The sequence below is a fragment of the Pholcus phalangioides genome, unplaced genomic scaffold (genome assembly GCF_987345545.1).
Source record: "Pholcus phalangioides strain wild (caught in Gottingen) unplaced genomic scaffold, Ppha-v1.0 ptg000039l_1, whole genome shotgun sequence".
Lineage (NCBI taxonomy): Eukaryota > Metazoa > Arthropoda > Arachnida > Araneae > Pholcidae > Pholcus > Pholcus phalangioides.
In genome coordinates this window covers 1124053-1148779 of record NW_028301625.1, presented here as the reverse complement: position 1 = coordinate 1148779, position 24727 = coordinate 1124053, and the positions used below count along the sequence as shown (strand labels likewise).

Here is a 24727-nt window from a genome sequence, read left to right as displayed (position 1 = left end):
CAACCACCTATGCTTTAGAAAGATTGTGGTCAATTTAGCATCAATTCAATTCTCGTGTTCCATTAATGCATTTTGTCGACCCATCACGTTAGGCACGCAAAAATAATATGTGAAAAAAAAGACAATGGTTTATATAAACGCTATTTAATAAAAAACTTTTTGAACGAGATACGTGGCATTGTCACTTGTAATTATAAATTAATTTCGCTGGACATTGAGCATATTATGTGTAGGAAAGAAGACGTCCTATCTCTCTCTCGGTAAGATGAGAGTGCACTCTGGCGATGTGTACGGAGCTGAGAGACGCAGACGTCGACATTACGTGGGCGAGACAAGACGTGGCCTCCCGCACTGACGCTTTTGTTTTATTATCTTGTTTCATATTTTTAACCAAGATCAATCGAATAAACTGTTTTAGTGTCTCGTTGAACGTGTTCGAGGGATCATTCCCCACATAAGTGAAACACGTTAAATTTTACGCAAAAATATCCAATATTCGTATCATTATTTAGTTTTTATTATCGTTTGTCTTTTTATATTATAAAAATTTTATGCAAACTTAATTACTGAATTAAAACTCATAAAAAATAGTAGTATCATATCGTTTTGAAATGCAGTGTACATTTTTTGGCGGTTATGCTTACGTGTATCTATGAAAACAATAAACAATGGACAATGCTTAATGAGACGCTTCCATCGAAACAACCGTACATTAATAATGACACGTGTAGAATTTTGAATAAACATTTCAAAAGCAACAATTGTTGATGTCTCACCTGTCTTTGAATTTTCGCAACGATTCTCCCATTGTCTAAACGAAATTTCCAAGAAGTGAATTTCACAAGAAAAAGCCTATATAAATCCGAACAAGCCACTCAACGTATATGGCTTTTCTTATTTTGCTGAGTTCTCGTGCTTTTTGCACACAACAGTTCCAAGACGATTACAAAGGTAAAGTCTTTTTATTTTGTCTGTGGTAACATACATATCGATGTATTCAATGTAATTTGTATTCTTAATGTACTATTTTGATTCTCTATGTCCAGGGTTACAAAACTGTGCTCCGCCAAAGATTTCTTGGTGCTCCGCGAAAAGATCGAAATATAAAAAAATCATTTTCCTAAGACAGAGTGTTTCAAAAATTTATATTTGTACCAGGTTAAAGCTGGGAGCTATCTTCTTTTTGAATCAAGCTCAGTTCGACGTGAAAAGCCCAGTTCTAGATACTAATTAGTAACTGAAACGTGTAGGAATCGTGCTGAACTCTCGTGAGATTGTTGCCCGAAGCTAATTTTTCAATAAAGTTGCTTTTTATCCTCTGGAGTTTTTTTTTTTTTGAAAGTTTTATTTACTTTTCTCCATGTTCATACATACGTCTTGGGGATCTTATGGTTTTATTTGGAGCACTTTTGCATGACGTTATATTGGAAAACCATATCGTCCTTAATTTTTGCACACGAGTGTACATTTTGTTAGGGAACACTTTGTGGGGTGCAGTGTTTTACTGCATCACACTTTTGTATAACGCAGCAAACACTTTTACAGGAGCGAATCATCTAACTGAATTTTATTAATTAACATAGGGGTACGGAAGCCCAGGTCGATAGGATTCTCACCTAAAAAAACCAAAGCATGTTTAGAGGTGTCGCGAGTTCGATACCCTATTCGTCCTTGTCAGAAAACTTCCTGACGCGGGGGGGGGGGCGTAGAATAGATACAGCGGCAACATGACCGCAGAAAAATATTGCTACCGTAGTTAGTCCCGCACCCAGGGGTTAGCGCACCAGTCTCTCGTAGAGTACACTAAAGAAAAAAATGTCAGAAGCTGCCGTTTGGAATCGGCAATAAATTGCCGATCCCGGCCCTTCATCGCTGTGTTTCATCCTTTTGAAGTCGCACTTGCCGCGTTGGCAAGGTGGGTCTGGTCTCGGAGCTACTGCGTGACGTCACTGATCAAGCACTTTTTTTTAGCAGACGAGAGCAGTAAACGCAACGTGCTCTTTTTTTACATTTTAGTTGCTTATTTATTATTTAAGTGAGTGATCTTTCGTTCATGGTGTTGTCACAGATATTGTTGCTTTATGAACCCCCTTATGTTGTCATAAAGATTCAAAGGTTTACATAGAGAAATCAAGCTGAGCCGAAACAGCGAACCTACAAATATTAAATTTGGTCAGTAGTTTTAAGAAAGTAATCTTCATCTTCGATTTTAATGAAGAATAAAACGTCAAAAATGACTTTTGTTCGAAAATGGAAAACAAAGGAGATTTTATAAAACATTTGACATGACCAAAAAATACATGAAAATACAAAAATACATAAAAGAAAATAACTATGGCTAATAGATCTCTCACAAGCTTCTTTGAGTTTGAAACACAATCTCAAGTATAATTAAATTCTTTCTACGAGATGACATTCTGCTGAAAATGTCCGAAAAGAAAATTTCCGGTGATGCCCTAATGCAAATGGTTTCTAAGAATCATTCTCACTGTTTTTTTAACCGTTCATAAAATATCAACATCGTCAGTGATGCAGTTTTATGTGAAAAATGATCAAGAAAAAGATGTTTTTGTTCATACACAAAATTGTTAATTAGATATCTGCCACATTGCGATCATGTTTTATTCACAGAATATATTTTTGCTCGTTTTTTGCGTTGTTGGAAACACCATCGAGAAAAACAAACTGGTATGAAAGCAAAATTACAGATTTATAGTGAGAAAATTAATCTTCCTTACAAGACGTTTGTTTTTAAAAATAACTCCGCCGTTCTTTTTGGATCTGACGGATTGCCATTGTAACAGAAATAAATCACAAGGATCGTTAAAGGTTATTTTTCAGTAAAAAAATTTTGGTGAATAGGATCGATATTCTGTATAATACAATAAAAGTTTTTAAAAACAATTTATTTATTCTCCTTTGAAACAAACGCCAATATGATGATGGCAATCTTATGTGGATAGGTTAAAAATATGTAAATATTTTTTTGAATCCCTGGTAATTGGAAGATTTTGTACATGTGGTACTATTACATTATATTTTCACGTGCCGTGAACTGGGGTTACTTCGACCCTGAGGGGTTACTTGAACCCAAGACAAAAAAAAAATGCTTTAAATCACTCCTGGATCTGCTGTTACGCAAATATAGAAACTATTCCACATCTCTCCAACAGGTAGCATCACCAGCTAGTGCCTGAGGCGTTAATTAAACTACGTTTCTGCTTTTCCCGCCTCTTCTTAGTTCAAGTTATGTTGCTTTGTGATAAAAACACTAGTTTTTGTGACCTGATAACTTTTATCTTCACTTTTTTAACACACTGCAGTTATACGCAAGGTAAAGAGAAATCTACATTTCATATATATTCCTTAAGAAAATTACAATAGTTTTAGCTAGATAGAGAACCACTTAACATACTAAAATTATAACATACTATCATTAATCCACTAACTTACTAAAGTAATGAACAGTGGGTTAAGAAACTGAAAATGTGGGGGTTACTTGGACCAAGTCAGAAAATGATTCCAAGTAACCCTTAGATATATACAGGGTGATTATAAAAAAACTATCCCGACATATGGGCCCCTAACTATCATACCATTCACAGAAACTGAATGAAATTTTGGCATAAGGTATTTTGATGTATGCGCTCAAGAATGATATGGAAAACAACAGTGTCACTCTAACAGTTACGGTTACAGTGAGAAAATATCAAATGGCAACACCAAGTTTTTTGTATTGGAATGTGATCTCCATTGTGAAAAACCCTAAATAGCGTTCGAACGGCAACTGTATCATGAAAATCACCGGCGGTAGATAGGCTAAAAGTGAGGACAACCAATAAGGACAGAGAAGCAGCATAAAATAAAGCATTTTATTGTGTTTCACAAATTTTCCACATGACCTTGTGGAGGACTAATCAGGCTGGGATCTCAAACGGTGTGACGAATGAAACGAACATTAATGCTCTGGTGCACGGCAAAGTCCTTTTTACTTTTTCCTTGCCTAGCTCCGGGGGTTTTTGTGCTACAGGTGCCATTCCAACGCTATTTAGTGTTTTTCAGTATGGAGATCGCATTCCAATACAAAAAACTTGGTGTTGCCATTTGATATTTTCGAAATTTTCTCACTGTAACCGTAACTGTTAGAGTGACACTGTTGTTTTCCATATCATTCTTGAGCGCATACCTCAAAATACCTTATGCCAAAATTTCATTCAGTTTCTGTGAATGGTATGATAGTTAGGGGTCCATATGTCGGGATAGTTTTTTTATAATCACCCCGTATATATAAATGTATATGTTCAATTATACATTTTCAAATTTCATCTTAAAAATAATTGAAATCTTCACTTTATGTCAATTTCCTTTCATTAATTGGTTTAGCTATTGTTCACGTGTATTTATTAGCAGATTTGAAACCAAAAATGCCCCGAAATAACAAGAGGTCTCCTGGTAGCAGAAAGTACAAAGGTTTTATATAGCTGAAAAATTAAGAGAATGTTCAAATGCTGTAAGATCAGGAGAAATGTCTCAGAAAAACGCGCACCAGCCCACTTTAAATAAGTAGGTCTACTATAAAAAAATGTTATTATTATATTTTATTATATTATAAACTATAATTTTTACCAGTAAGGAAAAAGTGCGATCTGAAAGAGAAAATCAGTATAAAACAACTAATAAAAAAAATGTTGTTTTCAGTTACAATGTAAAGCAGCTTTTTTTTTTTTTAATAATAATAACGTGATCAGCACGTATTCCCAAGAGATCGTTCCGATATGTCCAGGAAATTCGTTAGTGTTAGTAGACATCCATGCCCGACCCGGGATTCGAACCCAGACCTGCACAGTCAGAAGCTAGCTCCCTAACCACTGGACTGCCAGGCGGCAATGCTTTTCGTGCATCATTATCCTTAGGACTAGTTAGAAAGATATAAAAAGGGGTGCTTTTTAAAAAAATAACTCATTCAACATCACGTATTTTCAAATTTAATATCAAATTACGTAAACATATTTTTTAACTAAAATGCCTCTAAGTATTTTATTTCTAGATCCTAAGTCCTACTTTAGCCCATCACCTATTTGAAAATATTTCATGAGTAATGTAGATTGGGACCAAGTTACCCAAACCCGAGGGTTACTTGAACCCAAATTTCAATAATTTATACAGTATCTATAAAATTAAAATTTTCGTTTGAAAAAAGCCTGGAATCTTAGAAAATATCATAAAAGTAGTAAAAATTAGGTTATCAGCATAATTAATGTTTTTAAAACTATCATTCGGTAAGAAATGAACACAAATGTTAACTGTTTTGTCCAAATAACCACAGTTTATGGCACAATGATTTTGCGAATTATGAGGCATCTTCAAATATATATTTTATTTGACTATAATTTTTAATGAACCAAGAAATAAGCTAAACAACCGATAAAATTTAGTATTTATTCAGTATAAAAAACTCTAATAGTCAAGATTTAGCGCTTAAACAAAGGAAAAAAACGTACTTGATCTGATAACAGACAGTATTACCTCGCAAACTATGTATACTCTATAACACTACGAATAAACTATATTCATACCCCACACTAAAGTAACGTTTTTTTTTTAAAAATACAGGTACTGTTTTGACTTTTCTCCTGCTAGAAATGAAATAAAATCCTTACAAAAGTAAGTGAATGAAATACCTGAAATCCAGACAAAAACAGAAAAATGGAAATCGTGATCGAAGTTTTCTTTATAAAACAAACTTTGACCATAAAAGTTTTATGAAACTTAAAAGAAAGCAATAATTTTGCTTTTAAAATAGCATTCTAAATATCGGATATCGTTGATCTATACTATCATGAGAATGACTAGAAAGATCATCGCAAGAACTTTCCGATAAAGTCATACTTTTGGGAGTTTCAGTGCCGTTTCATGATCAATATTATTATGCGTATTTACTTTATGTTAGACTGGAATCTTTCTTCGATAATCAACTTAATGCTCTGACCATAGTATCCTAAGTATGTGTTTCGAATTGATTTTAGATCAATAATTTGAATTCGTACCCTATAAGAAAAAAGCATGTTAAGGTATTTTTTCATTAATGTTGTTTGAAATCCTTATTGTGCATTCAATGTACCAACAATAGAACGTATCCAAAACCAGTTTTTATGCTTTGCTTATTTCAAAAAATTTCATGTTTCTAATATCTGCTTGTCAACTTACTTGCCGAACACGGCCAGGCTTTACCAAGCACCTCCTAGAGATAGAGGTCCTCCGCAGTCTGCTTGTGACGAAAGTAAGTAGTCCATTTTCCCTCAGAATATTCAGGGGGAAAAAATTCCCTGCTCGTGCTAGTATCATCGTTGTGAGGAAAAGAAATGATCGGGCAAAGAATTGGCGATTTCTATGTCCCACATCCAATCACTACGCGGTATTTGTGAGCCAATCAGGAAGATTCTCCGCCAAAATAAGAAGAAACGAGATAGGATGCTGGGTTTCGAAATGTGGCAAACTTGCTAGGTAGTCTGAATGACGTTTATGGCAAACAGAGCAGAGGCCTTCTATCCCTAGGAGGTGCTGCTCTACTGCTTACGCAATTTAAGCACATTTCCCCGGAGGGCGTGGCCCGTGTCGGGAAAATTTTATTTATTCTCTCAAATTACAAATAGTATAAATATACACATATAAGATACACAAAATCAAGAACCTATGTAAAATGATACGAATCATCGTGACGTGTGCAATAAATGAATGAACACCAAAACTTTTCCACTGGACTTATCCCGTTGCCGAGATCTCTTCCGGTCCACCGTCCTGGCAGAGTCCGGAACACTTTATTTTGTGACATGTGCAGAGAGTCGACTAATAAAAAAAATAGTGTACAAAATATTTGGGAAGGGAGGTTGGGAGGGGTACCATATTAAAAGGAACGCTTTGGCAGTTATCAATTTTATTCCAGATTATTTTCCAGAAATTTCACCAGTCTTTCACCATAAGTTGATTGATGGAGTCCAGTCGCTTTAGCATGTTCGTCATCCATTCCTTCTCTAAAGTTTCTAATGGGGCTCTGTGTACTGAAATGCCTTTGTATGCTGGCAAGAGGTGGCGTAATGTAGCTTGGTTCCAATTTCTCTACAGATGCAACGGTTTTTGGGGTTTTGATTTAAACCTTCTTAGGTTGGCGGAGAACGGGCCGTGTGAACCGTTACAAATAAAAAAACTACAACGTATGGTATAACTCTATCGAGACGGTTTACATATATGCATCATATTTTTCTTTAACCCTCTAGTTAAGAGGTCTTCAACCTTTTTCTAGTCACGAGCACTGCCTGTACCCATCATCGAAAGAAGAGCACCCTTACGGCAAGTTTGACATACCCATTTACGAAATCAGAATGATTTCAATCCTTCAATGCAATTTGTACAGGTGTTTACTTGGGACGTTGATCAATTACTCGCAAGCACGAAATCGGACACGAGTATCGAGCACTCTGGGTGCTTCAGGGAGCGCCGTGGTGCTCGCGAGTAACGGGTTGAAGATGCCTACTTTAGTTACTGACGGTTTTAGTTTGAAATATCACTTTCTTATAGTTCATCACTTTCACTTCTTTTTAACTGCCGTGAAATTTCTCACGTCAGCCATGTTAATTTTTTAAGCAGTCCAGTTCATATTTTATCAAGCCCAGTCAAACTAAGTGACAGTTATGCAAAATAAAAATACCTTCTGATTTAAAAAAATATTTGGGAATAATATACCTCGCGCGCGATTGAAATCTCCTAAAAATCATTTTAATATAAACACCCCCCTGTTAGATTCAGCCCGAGCCAAAAAAAGTCGCTCATTTTGAAATGTGGTAGTTTTATGTAACGCAAATCGTATTGAACATTAAGCATGCACTGTTTAAGTGGCATTTTATGTGTTATGTCGAGTTTTTCGTGATAGAGCACTATGAGTACGAATTTTGAACTGTTTTTAAAAAGTAACTTTAAAAGTAACTTATTGATTGCTAATAAAAAATGGTTACTATTTTCTTAATAGTATCAATAAAACTCGAGGCCATGATAAGTATTTTAGTGCAATCTCCACACCTTCTTATGACTGTTGACTGTTTTTTTTTATTAATTTTCAAAATGTGTATTTTTGTGTAATTTTTCTTTTGTGTAGATTTTCTTTGTGTAAATTGTGTAAATTTTATTTTTCCTATTGTCCATGTATGCCCAGTTTCATCAAAGCACCTCCATCACAATGAGTGATACATTCGTCTGAGTAGTGTCAGTTTATTTATAATTACCTGTATTAGTAAGACGTAACTTTTCTCAAGATTCTATAAAACCGATTACGAAAAATTACAAAGATTCAACAATATGGATCTAAAACATTGTTGTTGTGTGTTTTTTTTTTTTTTTTTGCCCCCGGTTGGGCGATTTGCCTGTTGTGGTCTTTTTGTTTGTATTTGTAATCATGATTCATTATTTGTCTGGACCCAGTTTTGTGCGTAACTGTTAAGGAACACAACAAGTAAAACTAATGAACATCAGATAAAACATCAAAATCTGAAAAATCTCAACTTCAATTACTAAACTTGTTTCTAAATAATTTTTAATTTAAAGTCGACCAAAATTAAGTCGAGAACATGATTAATTTGATAATCGTATTATAGAGGTTCAAATATTCTACGTTTCGAGCATCATTATAAGTCGGTCTTAATCTGAGGGATAATATGTCATTATTGCTTTTTGAAAATCCTCATATTTAATGAAAATTACACGAGCCTAAGTTTTTGTAAAGAACAATGACGATGACAATGAAGGTAATCCTCATTGTCTGGTTGTCGGGATAATTTGTGCTAAAGACATTCTTCGTTACAAGATCTTTAACGAGCCACAAAGTTGTTTTCTTTCATACTTCATCATATTCTAGCGATTTCTTTTAGATCAGAGCTTAGGAAATAACCAAAGTTCTCTCATCAACAGAATAAAAATGCACTTGGTACAAAATATATTCGGGGAATGTCAACGGTCATTAATCATATACCGAAGGATCAAACAAGAACATAGTCGATTATTGTGATTAAGAATGACTTGTGCAACTCTCACCGTTCAAGTTACGGTTTCGTAAAGAGTTATGTTCGCGAAAGTTATGTTTTCCTGTTGAGTTTTACATTTTCCCTCCTCTTCACTTTCGATCGATAGAATCGAACTCGGTACTTCTCTCTCAGTTAGGAATGTTTAAAGGGCATCCATCATTCCCCCTTTGGTAAAGGAAAAAAGTACTGCATATTCGTGTCACGAAAAAAAATATTTTTTCACGTATACCGTAAAAACTTTCTATTTGAAGATGCAAAAAAATAAGTAAAATTTCGAATCGATTCCTTTGTTTCTATTTCGAAACAAAAATTCTACGCGAAACCATTCCCTGTAGAGAAAAAAACATCGAGAATAAGAAGTAAGTTCATGTTGAGGATTGTTGAAAGTGAAAAATAAGAGAAAAAGATTCGTAGGGGCCATTAGAGAGGCTTTTTTCTGTGTGGAATAGGGAAACCAGAAAAAAATGTTTTGAATGAGTAAATTTGTCACTGATTCGGCAAGAATTGTTTGCTAAAATATTTTCCAGCCATTGGTATTGTTATTTCAGAAATGTTCGGTTTCCAGAAAATCTCGATTCACTAATCGTCTAGAGCTAGGTGGCCTTCGAGCAGCCGTTTTTCTTAACCCTTTATGGTCAAGTGTATATTTCAATATACGAGGTAAATATATGGTAAAAAAAACTCGTTAGAATAATTTCCGTGGGGTTTTTTGTTTTTTGTTTTTTTTGGTGTCGTGCCATTTAAGTAAAAAATATGGCTATATATATAAAAAAAAAGTACAATATTTTTTATCTAGAAAGATTTCATTCCTTGTCGGCGTCATTTTGTGGGAGCTGCTGAAATTTTACGTGTTCAGAGATTTATAAAAGCATACCGAATAGAAGGAATAGGAAATAATATTCAAGGTAGCAACTATTTTCAACTGTACCAAGCAAGATTTTATCGGTTCATATACAGATTGATTCCAAATTAATGGGACAGACTTTAAAAGGTGTTACGGGACACCTAAATAAGCATTTTCTATCGTAGAATGTACGGTCGAATCGCAATAGCAAAGACTGTACAGGGTGTTTTTGGAGAGGGCTCAACAGCACTTCACCAAAAGCAAATATAATATTTTTCAGACTGATTTGCTGCAATAAGTGCAATCAACTGTTCGAGGGTGCAGACTATTGTAATGTGGTAGGGCTCCTCATGGTGGAACCTGGGTAAGGCAAACTCTACTACAAGTCATTGCACCGCTTAATCATTGTTTGGCGCAGCATAACTTTGATGGTCCTCGCACCAATAAAAAATAAACTCTTATTCAATCCGAAGGGGTATATGCACCCTGAAATGATTGATAGCACATATCGAAGCAAATCTTTCGCAGGAAAAGTATGGTATTTGTTTTTGGTGAAGTGCTGTTGTGCACTCTCTAAATACGCCCTCTACCACCTTTGCTATATTGCGATTCGACCGTACATTCTGTGACCAAAAATGCTTTTTTAAGAGTCTTCTATCAACTCTTAAAGTTTGTCCCATTAATTCATAATCACCCAGTATAACACTAAAATAAAAGCAAACCCCGTATATTTTACAATTAATTGGGAACTGTTATTAATTAAAAAATCCATGTGTGGATTTATTGTTCAAATTGAAATTACACTAGCAGCACTAATTTATATCCGTACAAAAAAATAGTTTTGGGTAGTATGATTTTATGGGGTTGAAACTTAACTGCACAGTGTATAACTTCGATATATTGAAATCTAAGTCTAATTAACGTACAGCACGTTCATATGAGCCCGATCTTTCGATTTTTCGAATATGTCAACTTTATACACACACCGGGGCAAAATCTTCAACAATAATCTATAAAGATTTAAATTTGATGGTTTCCTGTGCAATACACTTGCAATACACTACAACTCTGCATTCAAACTGCAAAAACTGATATATGCTCCACGTGTTAACTTCCATGTACATAGTTGATGGTCGACTAAAAATACTGTTTGCAGAAAAAATGTAATTTTCATATATAATGTGAATAAAATTAAAATAACTTCGTTGAATAATTATCCAATAAAATAATTAATAAACTGAATTTAAATTAATGAAATAATCATCTTAAAGTGAGAATAAAATGAGATAGGAAACTTAACTAAAAATACCATTTTATCGATAAAACTATTATTTAAACTTTCAAATATCTTATCAGAGCCTCATAGCTTTGATAAAATTAAAAAAATGCATAAGTATATAAATAATAATAAATTAGTAATAGTAAAAAAAATTTATAAACATATAAATAATAATGTATTTAAATAATCAAGCAATAAAGTATAATGATAACGAAAAAATTAAAATCATCTGGATAATAAATCAATGACTTAATATAGTCCAATAATAGAATATAAATTAATATAAGTCAATTTCATTCACTAGTCTTTAAACATGGAGTTATTTTGCCGATACAGACTTGCTAACGACACCATAAGTCCCGAAAATATAGCGATTTTGCATCTCAATAATATCTCGATTGAAATTTAAAAAATATTGTAAATGACTTTTTAAAAGAAAATTTTCATTCCATTAACTTCGGGTATAATTTTCACTAATTGTGACACAGGGTCTGCATGGAAATACCAAGGTTTTTTAACGTATACAACTCCTCTTAATATTTATTGCATTTCAAGTAATCGCATGTCATTTGAAAAAAAATTGGATTTGAAGGAATGTAAAATGGATCTTATTAACTCTCTCTTTAAGGCGTTGTGTGTGGTGAACAGGGAATTCTCTGATTGGACAGGTGTGAAAAGTTGAGTCCCTCAAGGAAGTGTCCTTTTGTCCATCGTTTTTTAACTTTTTATCGATGAACTCGATCATGGTATCAATGGAATTGTTAGTAAGTCCGCAGATGACTTGAAACTAATGGTAACAGTCAGGAATCAGAGCGATAGGGGAGAGGCTCCAGACCAACTTAAACAGGATTGCAGCAGGGGCAAATAAATGGAGCATGACGTTTAGCGTAGACAAGTGCATGGTCACTCATTTCGGTTCGAATAACTCACGTTTCACTTACGAGTTGAATGGTATTACTATCCCGGATTCAACTAGGGTCATCGATTTGGGAATTCTCATCAACGAGCGGCTTAGGTTTTCTGAAAATTGTTCAGCAGTGGCCAAAAAAAAATGAATAGGTCTCTTCGCGTTCTCCTAAAGTCATTCTTTCGCTTTTCCTAGCCTTAGTTCGTCCTGCACTAGACTATACCGTAAGGTTTTGGAGACCTTACAGAGAGACAGACTTGGTTGAGGGGTTGCAGAGAAGAGCTACGTGTTTCCTTGTTGGCACACGGAGCTTGAGTTATGAAGAAAGACGATTTCTTGAATATGCTTAAATGGGAGTAACGCAGGTGTCGGGGGGATATGATCAAAGTGTTCAAAAATTTCAAAGTGATGGATAGGATGGACCATGAGTCATTAATACAATGTCAATCAACTGCTTCGTCAGTAATTGGCTGACGAAGATAAATAACAACAAACATAATCTCTTTTTATGGGCAGTGTATTGTATAGTTTAATTAGTAGTTTTTCTTTCGTATATACTTTTATTGGGTTGCTATATTTGTTATATATTTAGCATTCATGTTTTTATGGGCATCTTTTTTCAGCCACTTCGTTGGGCATTTTTTCTGTTGTGTCCTTTGTGTTTGTATTTGTATTCATTCTTACACATTAGCCGTAGTTTAGGTAATTTATAGAGTAAATCAGGATGCAAGAATAGCTGAATTTTCCAATTGAGCAGTACAACAAACCATATCTGTAGAAACAATTTATCTGGTGAAAAGGGGAAAACGTTAATGCGAATAAATTTCGAGCAAACCAATCCCATCTTCTTAGAATTGTATTAAACTACTCTTCTTTTACTCTAAAAACAAAATTTTAAATTCCAGTGAAAAATTTTTTTAAATGAAATGAAATTTTTTCTACTTTTAGTCTCTGATAAGGGGGGAAAATGCTAAACGGAAATCTATAACAGAATTGATTTCAGCGAGAAGTAACTGATTAAATAAAAAAGTACCGAAGTTGTAGAATGTGAGATATTTACTTGAAATTTTTATCCATGGAAAGGTTTGAGAACGTTATCTGCGGAATTTCTCTGGAATTCCTGGAATTTTTGAATGGATTCTTTACGGGATTAAGTATTTGCCGTTCACACTTCGTTAATTGGGATTCCTTCAAAATAAGTTGAAGGAACTGAAACATTTACTTCATCGAATGATTTATTTCTCTCGAAGGAAAAATCCCTGCCATGATATCGCAAAAAATTAAGACCATTACTAAAAAATGATCGAAGATCTTGGATAAAGGAACAAAATCGATAATAAATTATTAAAGAAGCTGCTGCATTGATGAATAATATATAAATATCATCTATTAAATTGTCAAAACCATATTTTTTTTTGGATAATGCACTAGAGAGAAAAGACCATTCTACAGTATATAGCCAACATTATACATTGTATAAACCAAAAGGCGATCTGATCCCGTACTGCAGTGTTTCTTAATGCTTTTTTCTTTCGTGCCCTTCTTTGAACCAAATTGTTTTCTTGTGCCCCCCGGTCTTATTCAATCACCTGTCCAAATGAGGAGTGATTTTGAAATAATTTTAATTGCTTTTTTTTGGAAATATTGCTAATTAACAAAAGTTTCAGGATTAAGTTGACCCCTGATCCAAGTACAAGTACACACACAAAGGCCACAACAAGCGAATTGCCCAACAAAGTGGCTGAGAAAAGATGTCCATAATAAATATGGATGCCAAATATAACTGAAATAAATAACCAAAACTCATGGACCCATCCAGGCATAGCCGTGAGCCTGAAAATAGGGGTACCTACCTGATGAGATCTGGTACTATGATTCGCAAGAGTATGGAAATACGTAAGCAATTGCTTCCAGCTGCTAAGTACAGGGCTTAGAACATAGTTTAACAGAGCGTCTACGGTTGTGGATAAATGGAATAGAGAGCTTACCTCCCTCTAACACAATGACATGACTAACAACCATGAAAACCTGTAATGGCAACCCCCCTTCAACTTGATTTTGGAGGTCCTTGGAGTACCTCGAGACCGCAAGGGGGACATATGATCCCAGGTTGAGAAACACTGCCGTACTGTATCTATAGGCGTTCGACTCTCTCGTGGATGTGTAAAGACAACGAGCTTCATTTGTTTCAAGATTTAAAATGTGTTTACATCTCAAAAATACGCATCTTTATTTAAATGTGTTTAACTCTTAGCTAATTCTCTGAAATGGAAATTCTTTCATCGAAATAATGTGTGCTGAAAATGGTGAAATTCGGGAATTTTACACATTTAACAATCTCCACGAATACTTCATTTAGAAAGACAGAACTTTTGCTGTATTTATTAAATTAATTTTTTTCACTTGCCGGGTGAGTGCACTAAACTACAAAGTCAACGAGTACCGCAGTCTTTCTCTTAGAACTTGTCTGCACTGAACGAGACCGTGCTTGGACGGTCGACCTAATCCAAGCTCATAATTGCTGATACTGCCACCAGATGGCGGTTTATCTGAGTGAGAGGAGCGGGATTCGATTCCCCGCACAAGGGCAGTTCTTTTTTTTCTCTTTCCTAGATATATCTTCGCATCAGCCAGCTGTTTAAAACCTTCGTATGGATAGCGGAGAGTGACATCATCCCCAAAATATTTTTTGTCATATAATAGCATTCAGAGTACCTCATTTGTTTAATATAAGTTTTGTATAATAGTATTATAATTTGTATAATAGTTTACCGGATGAATTTGATATATTTGCGACACCTATTGGTAAATTCAAAGAGCTTCTTCTCTCCGATTGATCAGCGATTTTTTTTTTAATTATTTAAATAGTTATTTCTTGTATTTGACTGTTAAATATTTCGTTTTTCTTTGTGTTCATTCATTTTTCATTTTATTTTTAATCGTCTCGTATGTTTTTATTTATTTTCATTTTTAATTGATCTAGTGATTTTATACAGGCCTTTATTTTACTTATTTGGTATTGACTTGTGTTTGTTTCTATTTTATGTATTTTATATCTGTGTATTGCATTCTATTCTGTTTGATGTTATTATATTTACAATGTTTAGATCATACCTTGCTGTAATTGGATCGTTTTCTGTAGCGTGGTATTAAATAAATAAATAAATAAATATAACCCAGAAAAATGTTTCTCCTCTAGATAAACTCCAATGATTGTCGATTAAAAGGGGTTAAAGTTCACATACAAAATTTGAATACTTTTTGTAGCTGAAACAATGGTTCTATGGTTAACTATTCAAATGGTGATGGTAACATTTATCCAGCTGTTCACCATATAATGAACAGGTAACACACACAGACGCACGTTCATCGGCTCGACGTTCTTCTTCAATTAATGGTAGGTTTACCCTATTATATAAGGATACGGTACGTTCAAATCATGAAAATAACGCGATTTTTTAACATTAAAAAATAGAAAAGTTTACGTCAAATATTTTAAAACAAACTGCATTAAAAAATCCATTATTTTTTTTTATTTCTATTTTTATTTATTATTAAAAAATCATTGTTGTCTAGGTGATCTTCAAATCAGGTTTTCTCCATGTTTGTTTGTTTTGTATCACAAAACCGATGTTCAAAATGTCCCTTGCGCACAAAATTTTATTCAATTTACTCTATACAGTATACAATATTTACTCACACATCTAAAAAAGCATCCATTTGTAAATCTCTCAATATTTACTACATAAGAAAGTGATTTAATTGTTAAAAAAAGCCATAGAAATTGTTGTTTACCATCATTTTTCAGCTTTTATTTCTTTTTCTCGCATATCGTTGGACATATCTTGAAACGCGTGCTTATAAATGTTTGCACGTGTCCGCGGAAGCAAAATAAATAACATGAATGTATTTGGTTAAAGGAGAAATATCTGATCGCTAAATATCAGTTTCGTGGTTGTTTTTCTCAATAAATTATTCATCAAACATGAAACTTTGTCAAATTATTTGATTAAATACACGAAAATGCATTTAGGCTATTTTAAAACACATTAGCTGAAAATATTAAAGAAAAAAAAAATTTAACGCGTCCCGCGTCTTCTTAAACACATTCGTTTTCGAAATACAATATATTGAACGATTTTATCAATTTAATGACCGTAAATGTAAGAACTAATTTTTCTCCGATGTGACACATTATATGACAAACATTTTGCGAGAGAAATTTCAACATTTTAATTTACAATCGAAACATAATCAAAAAAGTATACACAGACTGTTTTCCTCAGAAACGAGCTAAATTTGAGATTTACACTCTTTTCGCAATGTTTACTCTCTTAAGTCTATGTTTGCTGCACTTCTTTTAATTCATTCATTTGAAGGGAATAACAAATGTTTAAGGCACGGCATGTATTCGGTAAACATTCTGAACACCATCAGATATAACGTTTGCAAAATTCACTTTCAGACATCAAGTGAAAACTTGACTTCATTTAATAAAAGACGTTCCTTTTAGAAATGAATCCATAGGGACTTTGAAGGAAATGGTGGTTCGCTGTATACTGAAAAACAAACCTTTCTCAACAGATATTTCTATTTATACTACCAAATAAAATTCAAATACTTTGTTGTGGTTCTCTTGAAACAAATAACGCACAATGTCAATGTTTTCTCTCTTTATTCCGAAATTTTAGAATAAGTGCATATTTTTAGCATTTTTTTCTATTTCTTTTAATCGCATTGTACTAATGTTTTCAATATTATTATCTTCATATTCTTAAAATTTAATCAGATTTCTTTAATTTTATCCAGGAAATATTTCACCATTGAACATTCTTCATTCTAGGACATTTATATATAAGTGCATATTTTTAGCACTTCTAAATGCACGTTTTCTTCATTTTTATGCCTATTTTTTAGTTTGAATGCACATTTTTCTTTTCCCTTAGGTCATATCAGTTCTTTTGATATGCATATATGCGTATTTTGTTCTTCTTAGGTCATATTTTTAGTTAATATTTCTGTATTTTTAATTGCACTTTTTTTCATTTTTTTATCGTGTTAATATTAATTGGAGCCTTCCTTCCTTCTTTCAGTGATTCATATTTTTTTCATTTTACGTATATTTTTCAATTTTCCTATGTATTTCTTTAGGGCATGATGAAAAAATTTTAAGGCATATTTTTTATTGTATGCATATTTTGACATTTTAAATGCATATTTCCGACTTTTTTTTCATTTTTCGGCATACGCATATTTTTACATTTATTTTTTCATTTTCCCCATTTTTTGGCAATTGTGAATATATTTTCAGTTTGAAGATTTTTTTTTTTTCACTTTTGAGCACTTCCAAATGCATGTTGTTTTTTTCCGTTTCCAGTGCCATACTTTGGCATTATTAGATGGATTGTTTTCATTTTTCACACATATTTTGATTTAATGGCAGATCTCGGCATTTCTAAATGCAGGTTGTTATTTCTAGCACGTATTTCAGTTTTTAGTGCATATTTCAGCGTTTTTTAACATGAGTGTAATTATTATTATATTAACGTATAAATAAATGATGAAAATACTCCATTCACATTGAAAATTCAAGAAATGTGCCCAAATTTTAATGTTATCAACTTCCTAAATTATTTGGACTATAGAAAGCTCCAAAATTATCTTAAGTGGCACACGCGTTTTTTTTTCATCGCGTAAATTATTAATCTATCGCTCACTATAGGGTGATTCAACTCTGCTATTGTATCAGAATAATTGACCATCATTTTTAGGAAACTCTTAATTAACCATAAACAGAAATTAAATTTAAAAATACATATTTTGTTTTCCACATCTTGCCGTGACTTAAAAATTTAATTAAAACAAAATTTTATTGATTATCATCAAAACGCACGTTGTCGGCTACTACATTTCATGTTGTGACGTGTATAGATATTACACGGTAAACGTGATAAATCCGGTTATTATGCATAATTACTGACCATTTTGGTAAGTTTGATAAATTTTGCGAATTTATCGAATTTATCAGTGGTTATATACCCAGCCTATGATTAGCCAGCCTATAAATATGATAAATCGTGAATTAATAATTTAAATTTACTGGAAATGCTGCTCCAACTTCAGTCTGGAATGATGAATTCGATCAGGGATGTTGATTATGTATGAAAATGTTGATAAATGTGAAGAAAAAGCGAACATTAAAAGACATAATAATTTATACGTTTTATCTTTATAACACATATTTTCATTTAATTTAATTTTCATGACAAAATATGGGTAGTGATATTTCCGTATGATTTCTTCCATATCTATCATACCAACTTCAATCGGGAATTAAGCATAATCACCGGTATAAGTGATAAATGTAGGGAAATTTATCAAACTTACCGAGGTGATTAGTAATTATACATAACAACCGGTAATTAAGCATATTCACCGACTTATCACATTTACCGTAGCATAGACATGAATAGCTAACCAGAGACATGTATTGCTCTTACTTCATGCTATTGCATCACATGTTTAGTCATCATACGCATGGGGATATCGCAGCGTTGGATTGCATTAGTACACGCTCCCGCTTTGTGAGAAGAAGTTCTACCTACAGCGCTGAAATGGTAGGCTGCTTATTTTTTAACTATAGATGTAAATGTTTCCCGCAAAAAACAAAAAAGCTAACCAATTTCTAATTCTTTATCTATTTATAATTTTTAAATTAAAAATGATGCTAATTCACTAATAAATTATATTTCTAATAAAATCAAATACGTTTTATTTTCTCAAAAGAGGACATGTTTTAATGGTGATATACGCATCACCATTTTGCCACTTTTTGTGAAAGTGGCAAAATTATCCCTCTCGCCAATCAAAATTCAATTATTTTATATATATATATATATATATATATATATATATATATATATATATATATATATATATATATATATATATATATATATATATATATATAACTGTATTCGATCTTTTTTTCCAGTTCAGTTTTATTTCAGTTCAAGATACGCCATAAATTACAATGTATAATATGTTGTTAGTTGTCAAGAGGCCGGGGCCTGTGCAGTTGAACGTAGACAATTTTTTATGATCAAACTATAAGTAAAAGGAATGAGTAGATGCTAAATTGTGTTAAAGAAACATACATCTATATATAAAACGGTATATAAATAATAATTATAAATATACACACATATGTAATAATGTACAATTACAAATACTTAATTGTATTCAAATACAATTATCATATAATGCTTTCAAATAAATTTCATATCTGATGCTGAATTAAATAGAATTATGGCAATTTATTTCCCAAAATTCACCGCCCCCCTAAAGTTTACCACTCGGGGTAGTTGCCCCTATTGCTCACCTTGCTCCCCTCTAGTTCTGGTACTGATTGACCAGGTCTTTGTATTATTTTTGATAGTGAAATAATATTTTTATTTTATTTTTGATTGTTGAAGGTGATTGCCATGATATCTGTGAAACTTGGGATTTAGTTATACAGGGTGATTTTAAATTCACGGGACAAACTTCAAGAGGTGATATAAGACTAACGTGATAAGACATATGATGTGATAGGACTAAAACCTAACGTGATAGGCTAAGACTAATTTGATAGAAGACTCCTAAAGCATTTTTGGTCATCGAATATGCGGTCGAATGTGCAATAGCAAAATCGGTAGAGGGTGTTTAAAGAGTGCAAAACAGCACTTAACAAAAATCAAATATAATATTTTTATGACGTATTTGGCGCAATAAGTGCAATCAACCCTTCGAGGCAGCAGGGTATTGCAATATGGTAGGCCTCCTCATGGTGCAACCTGTGTAACGCAAATTCTACCGCTTGGTCATTGTTTGGTGCAGCATAACCTCTCTCTTGATGGTCCTTGCATCAATAAAAAACAAACTTCATTCCAATCCGAAGTTGTACATGCATCCTTGAATGGTTGATAGCACAAATCGCAGAAATCCGTCAGAAAAGTATGATATTATTTGTTCTTGGTGTGAAGTGCTGTTGTGCACTCTCTAAAAACATCCTCTTACTACCTTTGCTATTGCGATTCGACCGTACATTCTATAACCAAAAAATTTTTGTCTTATATCACCTCTTAAAGTTTGTCCCATGAATTTAGAATCACCCTATATTCCGACGTCTTCGAATTGTAAAAGAATGAATTTGATTAATTAATTCTTTTACAACACTATTTTGGCGTTGGTAGTAGCAACACGCACATATGTGTAGCAACTACTTAAAAATGATATTGTGATTGTCATATAGAAATTAAATTTTGGGGGAACGAAAAAATATTTAGTGACCAGAACGGTCAGTTTTAGTCGATTTGCTCGCGCACAGCAAGTTCTTTTCAACAAAATTCGCAATTGTTAGGTGCATGTCTATATTGTTTTGTTGCATGTAACGTAATGTTTAAAATGAACATTTATACTGCATGACCTTATGTTATTCATTTCAAACAACGAAAATTTATATCAAGGAAAAATTATAAATATTTCATCGTCTGGAAAGAATGAAAATTCTACGGTTGGTTCCAGAATTGAAGTGATGTACGAAAACTGATTTCACACCCATAAAAAACAGAACGAAATACAAAAAATTCTAACCGGCAACGCGCTCCAATTCAGAAAATGTCAATCAATAAAATTTGTGTCGCTCTATAAAACTAAAAAGAATTTATTCCGTAGCATTTGGAGTTGAAAATGTCTAGAGAAATCGGTAATCGAAAAGTACGGTTTTTGCCCTTTTTAAGCGATAAAATAGCTAAATCATTCATGGAATCCAAAGATTATGATAAAAGTTATAAAAAAAAATCATTAATTTTAGTCACCAATATTTCTGCGGATTTTCAATCGCATGTTACGAGGTAAATTTCTTTCGGGACAGAAAAAGAGACGCAGATCTTTCTAATTAACATTTTCTTTTTATCGTGGGTGGTATAAGAAATATGATTTTCATGTTTCTTCAATTGCCATCCATCACAATTGTTTTTCAGATCATTTATTTTCAATAATTTGGATTTTAATTCTAGAGTTTTTGTAGAATTTTGTTCCTTCGGATACTATTTGTGCGTCCCGTATACAAATATTCACATTTACGTTTTATATAGCAAATAAAGCTACGAATTCTGGGATTGGCAGTCAGCTGAAATTGCAGTCCTTGATCAGGTTTTGCGGTCATCGCCAGCGTGACTTTATCCTCAACACTACTGGTTGTATTATCTGCAGATATTTGCAGATCTGAGGTTTGCTGAATGTGAAAAGTTTTACACCAACATTTGCCCTTTTTTTTTACCTCTCAATCGAACACCCTATTCAAGTTGCATTCAAGGTTGACCTTTGTGGTGATTTAAGTGCGTGTCAGAGTGTCCACGTGGGTGCTCTTCTTCTGATGATTGATATATAAATAGAAATATACAAATATAAAGCCACAACACAGGCAAAATGTCCAACGAAGTGGCTGCGAAAATGATTCCCATAACAAATATGGATGTTATACATTTCTAAAATACAAAAACCCAATTAAAAATGCAATTATAAAAACTAAAAACTATATATACATGATAAAATAGATAAAATATAATACAGTGCCCATAGAAAATATTTATGGTTGTCTTATTTAAGTATGGATAACTTTTCGATTTAACCCTACATGTTTATCGAATTTCTTTTTAAACGTGTCAATTATGTTAGAATTTACTACTCCTGGGGGTAAGCTATTCCATTTATTAACAACCTAATTAAAGAAATAGATGGTGCTAATGACACGAAAAGGGTTGGGGATACCTGAACTAATTATAAGTTACTATGTTAAGATATCAATGACATCCTTATATGTGAGGGATAACTTTTGAAATAAATTAATTTTCAACCACTTTGTTAGGAAAATTGCCCGTTATGACATTTGCATATTCACACTGTACGTATGTATCGATCGTATCTAAAAGATGATGTGCGGACTATCAGAAATTGTGATAATTAAATAAATTTGCAATAATTTTGATTGTTAATTCTTGAATGGTATCCGCCATTTTTTTTTCAGAAAAGGTCAAAGTTTCATACTTGAAGAGTCCTACGTTATTGTCAGAGAGGGACTTGAAAAAAGTGTAATTGGTCAGAACCAGTCTGAATCTCGGAGATATATCATGAAATTGGTTTTCTAAATTAATCAATTAGAAAATTTTAGTGAAAATCTTCAGGATTAAAACAATTTCAGTTTCACGATTACAGTCATTGGTTTTTTTATTAAAAAAATATTCGTATTATTTATTTGAATTTCTGTATTTCTTTATTAAGGATCCCGATCAAAAGAAATTTAGAGAATCTTCAGAACACAAGATAGCATCCAACTCTACGACAACTCGAGAGGAAATGAAGAAAACTGATGAAGGTGATAAAGGAAAAATGTCTGGTCAAAAAGAAAATGTTGCAGCAAGTGGTCATTCCAAACAAAATCGCAGCTTAGATTGCCATGGTACGATCCCACAAGAAAGCGTTCAAATGGAACTATACAAAATAAAACAATCTTTCATTCCAAATATCTCATCAGGTATTCGGAGAAATTTTCCCAAATGTCTAGCCTTTGTTCAAAAGAAAAATGCTACAGCCTCTTCATCGAGGGCGATTGAGGAAACCGAAGACAACCATCAAGCAATGGATCATAGGATTGAAGAAATGGCATCAATAACCCTTAGCCGTCTTATGCAGGTGAAATACACTTGCATAATTGATTATATATTTTTAATGACATGAAACTGGCAAAAGTTTTCATAAATAATTTTTTTTTTGAAATTTTACTTTTATTTATCGAATAATTTATTGATTTTCAGCTCTTTCTAATATTTTCTCAATAAAATCATGTTACAACCATATGCTACATATTTAATTTTTTTTTAATAATTATGAAAATTTATCTGAAAAAAGTGTTTTTTCGAAAAATTTTCAGTAATTTAGACCATACGAGAAACTATGTTGATTAAAAATACAGTGTTTAAGAGTAAATTAAATTCCAAATGAGTACAAATTTAGTTTTTTTTTATAAAATTAAGAACACTCATAATAAGAGAAAGTCATGCATTACATTCGAACGTGAAATTTATATAATTTATATGAATTTCATTTTGAATGAATTCAAAAAAAAAATATCAATTCAAATTATCTTTTTAGCGTTTCCCGGACGAAGAAAAGAAAAAGGAAAATCCAAACGTCTCCAAAACACCCAACGTACCTTACTTTGAGAAACGTTCGGAAAATCTGAAGAAAGATGATGAAGCAAGTGAAGGAATTCAAACGCATTGCGAAGGTGATGCTTTTAATGAACAAGACCAAGGCGCTTCTACTTCATACAATTCAGATTCAGAAATCAAAAATGATCAATGCAGTGATGAGAGTGATGAAATTTTCCTATCAGACTCAGACTTTGAAAAGTATCTAAAAGGTTCAAGTTCTGATGAGGAGAAACGAAACAGCGACAAAAAAGAGATGAAAGATCACACTTTCACGTCTAAATACAGCGATGGCAGTGATGAAGTTTTCCTTACAGACTGAGACTTTGAAAGGTATCTGAAAGATTCAAGTTCTGATGAGGAGGAAGGAACCACTGGCAAAAAAGAGATGAACGATCACACTTCTATGTAACATTTTACATAAATATTTTGAAATTATTTTACATTTTTGAAGGAGAAAGATTCACTTTTATTTCTCTGTAAAATCTCTTACTTGGGTGACACGTAAATCTAAGCAAATGATCTGTGTAAGAAACCGCATGTCTTCTTCAAGAAGATTAAAATTTATCATTTATTCTCTGTGATGTGTGTTTGAATGGATGTTCTAGCTAATTAACCATAAAAAAAAGTATTTAGCAAAGACGAGAGAGAGAGAGAGAAAAATATTTTCTCATATTTTATTACTAATTTACTGATATAACAAGCTTTTCTAGGAAACACTAATCGGACATATTCAGTTGTAATTGCCATCATATTTTTGTTGTCATGGGTTCATGCACCCAAACAAATAAAGATTTGATTGATTGATTGATTGATTGATTGATTGATTGATTGATATTCAGTTAGTACGTATAACTAAAATTAGTGTTCTATGTTTTTCAAACTTGCTTTCCTTTTAAAAAATTCTCCCGAAAAAACAAAGAGACAAAGTCAATCGTTGATTTCGAAAAAAAAACAGAGATTGCTATTAGAAGGATTTTTCAGGTGAAAATATGCATTGCCGCACTTACCAAACGCGGGCCCGATGCGAAAATAATGCGTGGCCAGGTGCGTCTCAACAATTTTGGGGAACCAAAAATGTTTAGGACCCACTTCACCCTGACTTTATTTATTTTGTCCCGTGGGGGAGGGGATCGGCATCTATTACACAGGAATGCTGAGAGATATCCGTACCAAAAATTGTAAACACATAATTAAATATAAATTAACACAGAAATTGATGAAAATTCATCACTGAACATAACTTGCAACTAATGGAAATTTTAGAATTAATAAATTAAAAATAATTGAAAGAAAAATAATTTCAGCACCGATGAAAATTTAGAATTCATAAGAGAAATAATTATAGAATTGATAAAAATTCATAATTGATTA

General features: G+C 32.9%; 1 protein-coding gene across 1 annotated transcript; it reads left to right on the top strand.

The window, feature by feature from the left end:
* Positions 1–908: 908 nt before the first annotated feature.
* LOC149065442 (uncharacterized) lies at positions 909–24083 on the top strand. The gene is made up of 3 exons (XM_089253902.1): positions 909–951; positions 22425–22835; positions 23295–24083. The coding sequence occupies exons 2-3, from the start codon at positions 22500–22502 to the stop codon at positions 23673–23675; spliced, it is 717 nt and encodes a 238-aa protein (XP_089110028.1). The 5' UTR covers positions 909–951; positions 22425–22499; the 3' UTR covers positions 23676–24083.
* The last annotated feature ends 644 nt before the right edge of the window (positions 24084–24727 follow it).